Raw genomic sequence first — 11,710 nt, forward strand, 5'->3', positions numbered from 1 at the left:
AGATTTAACGGATTATCTAGATTGATAATCCCCCAATTAAAACATGAACAAGTTTTAACGGGGGGATTGCCATCAACAAAAGTTTTTTTTTTGTGTGTGGTAAAATGCATTCCTCACATCGAAAAACAGAAAATGAAGTTGTTTATTGGGACTTGATGTCTGACCAAATTCCAAAATCGACATTCATTTCTGTGAGCCAGCCTTCATAAACGCAAGCCAAAATGAAGCCTTCCTCCCGCTGTTGACATAGGGCTGTATAACACAGTCACTCAAGTCATGTCTACATAGCACATTAAGGTCAGGCCAGACAGATAAGCCAGTGTCAAGGCAAGCAGCCCAGGCCTAAATAAAAGAGGCTTTTGTCCACAGGACTTGGGTCTCCAGGGAGACTGGGGAGTAAATGTCTCGGCCTGCTCCATGTATGGATCTCTGATGGCATATTGCACATGCACCGATCGTTTATCCCCAATTTCTTTTGTGCACTTTCCATTAACACTGGTTTTTTTATTTGCTTATTTGCTCCACCCTCTGCCCCCCCCCCCCCATTCTTCACTCATCCCCCCCTTCTCCTCACTCCTTCTCTTCCCTCCATCTCCTTCTCTCCTTGCCTCTTTTCCTACTACCTCTCCCCCTTTCTATTTATCGGCGTACTAAACGACATGTTTGGCCAAATACAAAATTACTTCCAGGTTTCACACTATACTGCAACTCTTGCTCCTTGGAGGCTATGCCTTGTGAACAGTTCCCTCTATGAAGGCACCCCAGTAGCCATATCAGTTAGCAGGTGACCGTCTGCATCGGTCAATGTTTACCCGACTTTCATGTGTGAAACTCTGCACTCCGATGAGGGATTTTTCTACCCGAGACACTGACAAACGAAGAGGCTGTCCCTGCTACTGGCCAGCCAATCTAATAATGTACTAATAATGTGTGGTTAAGTTACCACCAACCCCTCTGGTGGAATTCAGCGTATGATGTGCACGCAAACTGCACGTACGTAGCACGTACGTAGGTATGATGCCTGACCAAATCCCAAAATCGACATTCATTTCTGTAGGCCAGCCTTCATAAACCTTCCTCCCGCTGTTGACATAGGGTCAACAGCGCTAATGGCTTGCCAGTAGCGTACGTACATACGTTCATACGTACGTATATGACCGTATATTCGTACGTAACGCAAGCACAATCTTGACCAATGGTCAGACAGGCAGACGTCTCTACAGACTACTGTGTGAGGGTCCAACACGTTGTCCATGTTGATTGACTCTCCACCAGTGCAATAGAGCGGGTAATTCCTTTTTACACCAGACAATGAAAACACCCTCTTTTTTTTTCACTTGTTGCCAACTGCTGAAAAATAGTACACATTTCAGATCAGGATTTGCTGGAACAACGTTAAAACTAGCTTTGATTACCGAATGCTTTGATGTGTTTGTGTCCTCAACTGCACTCACATAAAGATTTCAGTATCAAATTTAAGGCACGCTGTGTTTTTGCCATGATGAACCAAACACACTGCCCTCTCTTACAGGGATAACAACTAGAAATATCTGAGGTATTAAAGCCGCAGAAGGGAATTTCTTAAATGATTTACTATGTCAGACCATCGACCAGACTAGACTCAGCGAGACAACAAAAGACAAGTCACCACACTCGACAAGACGAAACTTGACTACGCTAATGTCAGTATCAGTATGTGTTGGGATCCCTAGTTTCAATATTATCAACTGGTACAGGATTTCAGGATTTCACACACACGCACGCACGCACGCACGCACGCACGCACGCACGCACGCACGCACGCACGCACGCACGCACGCACGCACACACGCACACACGCACACACACACACACACACACACACACACAGTTTCTTCTGGAAGGGTCGGAGATGGGCGGGTCTGTGGGATTTGCCTGTAAAGCCATTGTTTTCTATCCTGTAGGGAATTCCTCTTTGCGCAAGCCGATCCAAGCCGAGACGGACCTGAGGGTACAGCTATTTCCAAAGACGCCACGCCTTCTTCTACGGGATAATGAAAAACAAAATGTGTTTGGCTGTTGCCACTCCCGTTGAGTGAGGTGCCGCAGCGCCAGTGAGAGGCATAGCACGGCTCGTGGCAATTGGGGAAGCATGAGATAAAACTGTTGAAGATCTTATCACTGTCTGATTATTTGTGTGTTTTATGTCTCTGTTTTTCCTGCCATTGTTGTGATTCCTCTTTTGATCTGAGCCTCGCACTCCCACCCGACCAGGGAATCTGATTTGTCAAAATTACATTTGCATACCGACGCAAATCCGGCTGCCCTCACCATACAAAGAACTATATGACTGCAAGGCACCTGGCCCCAACATCTTGGGCTGTGAAAAGCAGAGCTGCACTACTTACTGAGGCAGTTTTAGTGTGTGCGTGTGTGAGGGAGAGAGAGAGAGAGAGGGCCAAGGGTGATTCAGTGTGAGAAAAAGGCAAAACTGCAGGGAGGATGGAAAGATATTTTGTTTTTTGCCCAATTTCCATCCCACCCTACTGGCGATGTCTCACCCAGCCAGCAGCCTAAGACTAGAAACCCAGCGGACCAGCCTGTGAAACACCAGCAGACTACAAAGTACATTCTGTTCATTCATTGTTCAAATACCTAGTTCATGTACCAAGATGATTGAAAAGAAGTAACATCAGGAAGTGGTTTCAGGAAATACATTTGCAGAACATATAAGGTTACCTATTACCTGGGAGGTTGTTTTCATGTGGCATAGAGAATGCTGCTGTTAACGTTGGACAAATATATTGCAGGCTTGCAACCACATCAGCCAAATAAAGGGGAGGTTTCAATGTTAATATTGTGTTACCGAGTCTGTCCTTGAACTTGGTCATGCAGGGGGAAATGATGTGGATAACCTTATAACCATTATTTATAAATACTTGAAGAGCGACAGTCGTTTAGCTTAGGGATCGACCGATACAGATTTTTTAGGGCCGATACCGATACCGATCTTTTTTCATCAGCCTTAGCCGATAACTGATACGCCGATACCGATTTTCTTGAGCCGATATTTGGAGCCGATAATACCCTGGAAATCCAGAGTTCTCGCGGAGCACAATTTGAATTTGCTGAGCGAGTCACTCTGGGAACGAGCAATATACTTGTGTATATTCTGAGCCTCCCCTGGCCCAGAACATTAATCAATCACATCGATGTATCAAAAGCGTTGCTGTTTTACCGACCGGATACGGCAAGAGTCTTATCTATTGGTTAGCTCCACTGGTCTGGATACGTCACCCCTTGTATTCTTCTGATTGGTCATAGTGTTATCCAATGTGTGTTATCCAGTGATATTTTCAAATGCATGCTTGGTGCCGCCCCTCGAGTTGGGCCATTTTCATTACTCGTTGCCAGACCCTACAGCTTTCTAGATGTGGGTCTGGATTTCCAGGCTAAGCCTCCCTCAATTTACATCATAAAAATGACACAATGATGATAACCAATTGTTACAATGTCCCATTAGTAACATTTATTGAACTGTCTGTAAATCACGCAGAAAACGACAAAAAAAAAACGGCCGATACGATACACATAAAAAACGCAAATACCGGCCGATAATATCGGCTGGCCGATATATCAGTCGATCACTAGTTTAGCTTAATTAATCTCACAAGCTTTTTTGCTATAACGTTTGAACATTAAAATATTCGTACCAGACACGCATATTGTTGCCAATAAAAGCCACAATGAAATACATTATTCATAAACCATAACCCTTCAGAACACCAGTCTAGCTTCTGGGGGGGGGGGGGGGGGGGGGGGGTGCTTTTCATTGAATCACTGCCTGCAAGGTCAACGACTATAAGGGTAAATCTGATGTTTAACTGATGTTTAATTTTCCACATGAAGGAGTAACAAAAAATCCCAGTGTCAAAAGCACAGCCAACATGCTGCAACAGATCTCATGGATCACTGGTCTGTTCTCCCGGTGAACACCACTCTGCACCTGAGGAGATGGGAGATAGCACATGGGCTCTGTTTTTTTTTTTCCCAGCCTGAATTCCAACGTCTCTCTTTCCACTGGGGTTGACATTGGATCATGGAAAGGCCATAAATGCAATGGATGACTTTGTCACCACGCACAAACAAAACAAAACACACACCACGGGTTGAATAAGTAACCACTGTGGTCCGGGTCAATCAGGGAATAACAGCAATCGCATGTAGGAGAGATGTACACAAACGGAGCTGTTTGCCTTCGTCCATGTATGTTGACACTGAATCAACAAAACATTATGAGAAAGCCGTGGTAATAATCAAGCTGAAACGGAGGCAGAATTAGCCTTATACACCCTCAATCCCGGCTGCGTTATTTTATCTGGGATTGTGTGCACTTCAGTTGGGAATTAAACGAAGGACAACAAGCCATCAGATCCAAGCCACCGCCTCGGACTGGCACATTGAGCTATCGCTCAATGTGCCAGTCACGGACAAAGAGCCAACAATGGGCTCTGTAGTCTGTACACACGCCGCCTCATCATTGTGGTCGGTAGACCTGCGGTGGAAGAACAGGAACCTCCCTCTGTACCACCGTCAGACTCCCATCACCAGGACCTCATCCACGGCTAGCGATGCCTAGCGACACGTAAGGACGTAGCGTCTGGTTCACCCACCACAAACACCGGATCTGACAACCCCGCTATGAAGGTGGTGTACCATCACGCTGGCCCCCCTGTCTAGAGATAACCTGTTCTCCCGCTACAGAGGCACCATTGTCCCCCATCACCACCCCCCTGCCTTACCCCCTTTAAAGGCAGAAAGCCTCCAACATGCGAGTGAAACTCTGGAAGTTCAGTGTAGTTTATCAAAGACTGGTGGGAGGAAGGGGGGGGGGGGAGGCCAAGAAACGGAGGGAGAGAGGTGATGAAAGGAAGGGGGAGGAGGGGGGAATAAAATGGCTGCCACCCAGAAGTCACATGTCCACCGGACAATGGCTCTAGCAGATGGGTCACAGGGAGCAGGTATAAAGAGGGGGGGGGGGGGGGGCAGCCAGTGAAAGCAGTAGAAGCTGGAAAGTTCCTCCCCCTCTCTACCCCGACCCCCCTCCTCCTTCAAAAAAAGCTTACTGGGGACTAAAGCGCTACAGCATTGGGTCAGTCAGGCTACATTTCACTGCAAAAGTCACATATAAGTCCATCTTCCTGTCTCGGCGAGTATGATTTAATGGAAAGCACTGCAGTAGTAGTGGTACTAGCAGGAGGAGTCGTAGTCATAGTAGTAGCAGCAGCCATAGAGAGTAGATATACAAAAGGGGACAACCTTCAGGTATCCCCATAGGTACAGGCCAAACAGCTGTAACCAAAACTGTGGAGAAGAAGTGAAAAATATTTTTTTCTTTCTAATTGCCTTCTAGTGATGGCCGAAAAGAGGATGTGACCCACTTCTATTCGGGACATTACAGAACTGATCTTCTCACACGCCAATATAATTATCCATTCTGCTGGGAAGCGTAATAACCGTGTTCATTCTGAGGAAGCATATTCATTTAAGCAGTTTATCCTGTCCCCCCCCTCACACGACAAACAATACGTTGTGTGTGTGTGTGCGTGTGTGTGTGTGCATGCATGTATGTGTGTGTGTGTGTGCGTGTGTGTGTGTGTGTGTGTGTGTGTGTGTGTGTGTGTGTATGTTTGTGTGCGTGCATGTATGCGATTGTTTGTGTGCGTGTGTGTGTGTGGGGGGGGGACTGTGTCTGTGTGTGTGTGTGTGTGTATGCATGTGTGTGTGTGTGTGTGTGCGTGTGTGTGTGTGTGTGTGTATGTTTGTGTGCGTGCATGTATGCGATTGTTTGTGTGCGTGTGTGTGTGTGGGGGGGGACTGTGTCTGTGTGTGTGTGTGTGTGTATGCGTGTGTATATGCATGTGTGTGTGCGTGTCAGGTGAAGAGGGGGTAAGGACTAAGAGATTAAGGGCTTTGCAGCGGACATGTTCCCGTGATTAGTTTGATCCATCGCAGGGTTGTCTCCCTCTATTCAACACAGAGTTGAAGGCACAGGCAGCTCGCCCTCATATCTTCACCCAGCCAGACAAACGGGGGTCAAACAGCACACAGGAGGACCGATATTTGAATAACAGTTGAACAATTAAACAGAAAAATAAACATTCCAGCCTCGCCTCGGGACAATAGTGCCATCCGTAGAGTCCAGGGGGGGGGGGGTATGAATCTAAGCAGTGTTTTTATCGACTGGGCTCATAAATTAGCGGTTATTACCAGCGGATGTGTGGTATTTGCTAACTCAACCTCTCAACAGCTGACAGCTAGTCGCTAAGATGACTCACATGCAGACAGGTGTTTTGGTCATTTAAAGGTCCTTTGCCATTCTCCATCCCCCTCAAAGCACAAACACATATGCACAAACACACACACACACACATGCACACACTCACACACGCACACACACACGCGCCAACAGGCTGTCAGTGGCTACAAGACTGAGGCACACAAACTTCCTGTAGGAGGTTTATTGCTGCTGTGTGTTTTATCACATCTCAGGTTCCTCTCCAAGAATGAGCCCACTCTTAATCTCTTCCCCATACAGAGACTTTTGCATGACGGTTTGCAAAACGTCTTCTCGTCCTTTGATGTGATTTCAATTTCGCCACCACAGTGTTTGAGGTGATGTGGGTGAGATAAACATTGAAACACCATTTGACTTTGTTATAATTTCCTGGTCCAGTTCTCTTCCAATTACGGTCAGAGATAAGCTTCCTGTCCAACGGACGGTTACAATGCAGACACGTGTCGTTTGGGTGTGAGAAAACGGGTGTGAGAATATCTGAAGGTTTGTCGAACACTTGGAAATCTTTGTCTGGTCAATACAAGAAATTAAACCTTTAAGATTGTCTCTTATGCAAGTACTGAATGAGTAGCCCACAAGTAAGGCTTGCAAAACACCAAAGAATCACAACAACGATTATCAACAATCTTTACTCCATCTTACATGAATTCTGTCTACAAAAGTTAATTCTGTCTCCTAAGCTGTGTACAAATATTTAGCGACTTTATGGGTCAAGCTCACAAACCCACACATTTGTTTTGTAGTGGTTATCTGAACTACAGCAAAACAGCCCCTCGGAGCAATCCCACCCACAGTCAACTCAACGGATCAGACCCAAACCAAATCACCACCACCACCCAGGACCCGCTTATCTGCTTCTGGGGGGCAACAGTGTAACAGTGTAAGGAGCGTAATGAAGGACCGCAATAGGAATTAAATGACAGGGCATCGGCGGTGGTGGTGGGGGGTGTGACCATGGTAGGGTTCCTGAATGATCCTAATCACACTGCTGCTTTGGCGGTTGGTGTGCATGGTAAATCTGGAATGTGCTCTCCTTCAATCCCATATAAATGAGTTTTATAATCTCAGCCTTATTCCAGGTCAGTGCAAAAATACAATTACAGGCAAGAGCCATAAACTATTTTGATTATAGTTACTGTATGAACCCCACACCTCACCTCCGCCCCTCAAGTTCTTGTTGGGTTCTCTAACACTGTTCAATTTAATTAGTGTATATGCCAACTCCTTCACTTACCTATGTATAGGATACCACTCCTAATCAGATGTTTATTTAGCTTTACTCTTAGTGAGAAATAAATCAAAACAGCTTTTTTTATAATACCTTGACATTTAGGCCTAATATTGATGTATTATAGTCTATCCGAAAACTAAACACAGAGAAACAAAGCTGTCAGCCTGATGCATTGTTGTCTTCAGTTGCAGAATTCAGTTTTGTTTACTTCGCAGCCTATTATAAACGCTGCTTTTGTTATTGCAACGTTCACTACACTAAGTCCTCGTCCAAAGTAGTCACACTACATCGCGTGGAATAGACTACAGGCAAGGTAACACAAAAAGTAATACATTATAAAATAAAAAAATATATAGACTAGTATTATTTTGCCTATGATAATACAGTATGTGTAAACAAATAATTAATACACAGTGGATAGTATTTCACCTGCAAACAACTCTAAATGCATTTTAAGCAATGCTTAGGAAGCAATGGTAGGGGTCCTGGACTACGCTCGCGATCCTTTTGCAGAAGCATCATCAACCCGAAAGAATGTGTGCATTTGTTTTAACTTACTTATTTGTTTTTAGGTTTTGTATCGTTAAAAAAAATAAAATAATTATATCTTATCATGACGGGGAGACTTTTAAGCATGTATTAGAAATGGCTAACACGAAATTATACCAAAATTCACATTCTTTAAATGAGAGCTACTAAGAGCCTTTCCCACGCTGGATCAGGTTTCTATGTGGCCCTGGTCGAAAATTAAGCGTTTCAACTTTGAATAAGTGCTACTTTAAAACCGAATGTAGCGACTTCTCCCATAAAGACTCCTTGGCTTACCTTTCTTTTCCGGCAGAAGACATAAGCCCGGGTAGAGCAATAAGGTAAGACTTATCCACAGTAGAAGTTGCGTTGCCATTGTATTTTGAAGAAAAAACTTCGATATTCGACAATGAGGGGAAACGTTACCATTTCATGATAACCACACGCGATATCCCCACTTAATGACTAAGAAATCTGGAGTCAATGTAACGACTTTTTCCTTCTGAAAAACTTTGACAGCTCCTCCTCTCTCTCTACACGGGCTACCCAGCGCTGGGCGCAGGCGGCTGTAGGAGAAACCATTGCATGGCGTGACGTCATCGAAAAAGGAGGCTTTGCCGATTGCTTCATGGATCAGCCCAGGTAGTGGACCAGAAGTAGAGAGGAGCCTGTATACCAGGGGTCTGCAACCCTAGGCACGCGTGCCACCACTGGCAAGGGGCAGCATAATCATTTGCACACTTGGAAAACAATTTTTTTTTAATGTTTTTTTTTATTATTATTATTATTATTATTATTATTATTATTATTATTATTATTATCATTATTATTATTATTATTAAAAAATTCACAGCACAATGCGGCAGCATAATCATTGCTACCATTTTTTTTTTGCACTTTATTCTGTTTTGGGCATTTCCTCCCAGTGCAAATATGTTTAAATTAGTTACAGAAAGCAGTGTTCTGAAATGGGATCAATTAATAGTTTTTAAACCTATGTTGTGAGTAATAGAGAAGAAAATATTTAAAATATTGTTGCAAGTGGCCTGTATGCATTGCCTTCACATGGTTTTGCAAAGCTGTACATGTCTTAAAGATATTTATGTGGATGGTTCCAACATTCTCATATATTCTCATTTTTATACATTTCTCACAGTGCAAATATGTTTTTTGAATGAGTTTCTGAATGTTTCTGATATGTAGCTATAATTTGTAAGCCCATGTTGCAAATATAACAACCCAAAAAACATTTAAAATGTTGATGCATGATTGTGGACTATATGGAAATAGTACAATTCCAGGTCTTCTGGAAATGTTTTTGGTCACTGTGTCATAATTCATCTTAATTTTTAATATATTGTTGCTTAAGGCACACTCATTAACGAGAAAATGTCAAACTGGCACTGCATGTTGAAAAGGTTGCTGACCCCTGCTGTATACCATTCACACCTCCTTAATGGCATATATGGTCGTGATACGAATGTTTTGTCATTTTGCTTGGCTTGGTGAACGTATGATATATCCCATTTTTTCATTTTCCAAATTCATTAATATATAAATGTGTCAGAACGTTCACTGTTTGTCAGAACGTATGAGAGAAAAATATGGGACAAACTGAACCGCCCCCGCACACACAAACACACACGCACACACACCACACAAACACACACACACACACACACACACACACACACACACACACAAAACAAAACACAAACATATGTGCACACACTCACACATACTCATACACAAACACACTCACTTGCACGTAGGCACGCAGCTGCAAGTAAACGTCACACACACACACACACAAACAAAACCAAACACAAACAATTGTGTGCACAAACACACACACACACACACACACGTAGCATGTGCGCAAGTGCAGACACACACACACACACACAACACAAATATACCACGTCACAGGCCACAACTTACATACACAATCATACACTTATAAAAACACAAACAAACCAACACATACATACCCAGACACAAGCACAAATGCATGTGCACACACACACACACACACACACACACACACACACACACACAGACACGTATACACACTGTTGATTGACTGTCAGTGTGATCGAGCAAGAGTCTAAAAGGATGGTAATCAGATAATCCAACTGTGGCTGTTGTTGTACACAGATCAGACATTACGGGGACAGGGGTGATGGAAATCATTTCTCAAGCTGCCGTTTATTTCGTTACGTGGGCCTAATGGCTCAGCAAACCGTCATCGGCTGTGCAGTCAGACGCTCTTATCATGTTGGGGTGTAATGACGTGCGTTCAGCTTGCAGCAGGGAGAAGTGAGCCGACCTGAGAATAACGTTTCACACTGAGGATGTGCCACAACTGTATGAAAGTATCTAGCGAAGAACGTCAAGTAATGTTGAAGAACATAAAGTAATGTTGAAGCACGCGAGCATGCAGTAAAACATAAAGTAATGACTACTTGTAGTAGAATGGCATTTGAATATGCCAGTGAAAAGTTATTACAAATCAAGGGAAAGCCGTAACGGGCATGGTGGTCAGTTTGTTAATGGAGCGTATTATGGTCGGACTGCGGAGGTCCCACTCTAGGACTCCCAGGTTTCTTAAAGAATGACCACTAGTCCTCTGACATGTGACGTCTCCAGGTTTCAACATTGGCCAAATAAGTTGTTAGTTCTGCCATGCATATGTATATGCACACACGCAATGCCTGTGAAACAAATTCCTTTCATTCCATCCTCAAGTAGACAACCACAATTTCCATGTTCATTATGGTAAAACAACGGAAAATAACCAAAGTAAAGTGTTAGTCTTTGTCATATTTGATTTCATCCTCCAGTGGCGATGGCACCAGGATGGTGCTCGGAGGACAAAACAAACACGGACGCATGACCCCGCAGGCCCCGGCTCTAATGCAGAATGAGAGGAACATGGAAAATATGTGCAAGAGACAATGAGTGTGCCTGGAATGCATATGTGTGTGTGTGTGTTTGTGTGTGTGTATGTGTGTGTTTGTGTGTGTGTATGTGTGTGTGTGTGTGTGTATGTGTATGTGTGTGCGTGTGTTTGTGTTTTTGTATGTCTATGTTTGTGTATGTCTGTGTGTGTCTGTGTATATGTATGTGTGTGAGTGTGTGTGTGTATGCGTGTGTACTTGTCTGTGTATGCGTATGCGTGTGTGTATGTTTTGGGCAAGTGTGTGTATGTGTGTGTGTGTGTGTGCCCGTATGTGTGTGTGTTTGTGTGTGTGTGTATGTGTGTGTGCGTGTGTGTGCCTGCGTGTGTGTTTGTATGTGTGTGTGTGTGTGTGTGTGTGTGTGTGTGTGCCCGTATGTGTGTGTGTTTGTGTGTGTGTGTGTATGTGTGTGCGTGTGTGTGTGCCTGTGTGTGTGTAAGAAAGCAGAAGAGAGTTAGAGCAGAGAGAACCAGTTCAAAAGCTTTCATAATGCACCACCCCGATGATGTCCACTAATGTTTAACAGGTTGGTTTGAAGCGGTTCAGAGAGCCAGAAAGGTCAGGTGAAGGGAGGAGAGAGAGTGGTTCTGCCTCTCAGGGAGTGGTACCATCTCAGGGAGCAGATGAACCAGCAACCCTACAATCGCGTGGTAC

At 44.1% G+C, this 11,710-nt stretch overlaps 1 protein-coding gene across 1 annotated transcript in view; it reads right to left on the bottom strand.

The window, feature by feature from the left end:
• egfra (epidermal growth factor receptor a (erythroblastic leukemia viral (v-erb-b) oncogene homolog, avian)) overlaps nt 1-8,622 on the bottom strand; it is a 46,537-nt gene extending 37,915 nt beyond the window's left edge. The window contains exon 1 of the mRNA XM_079750771.1: nt 8,394-8,622. Coding sequence (XP_079606897.1) covers nt 8,394-8,472 — 79 coding nt within the window. The 5' untranslated portion in view covers nt 8,473-8,622. The remainder of the gene's footprint in view (nt 1-8,393) is intronic.
• Between the last annotated feature and the right edge of the window lie 3,088 nt (nt 8,623-11,710).

The sequence above is a fragment of the Pollachius pollachius genome (assembly GCF_949987615.1).
Source record: "Pollachius pollachius genome assembly, chromosome: 14".
Lineage (NCBI taxonomy): Eukaryota > Metazoa > Chordata > Actinopteri > Gadiformes > Gadidae > Pollachius > Pollachius pollachius.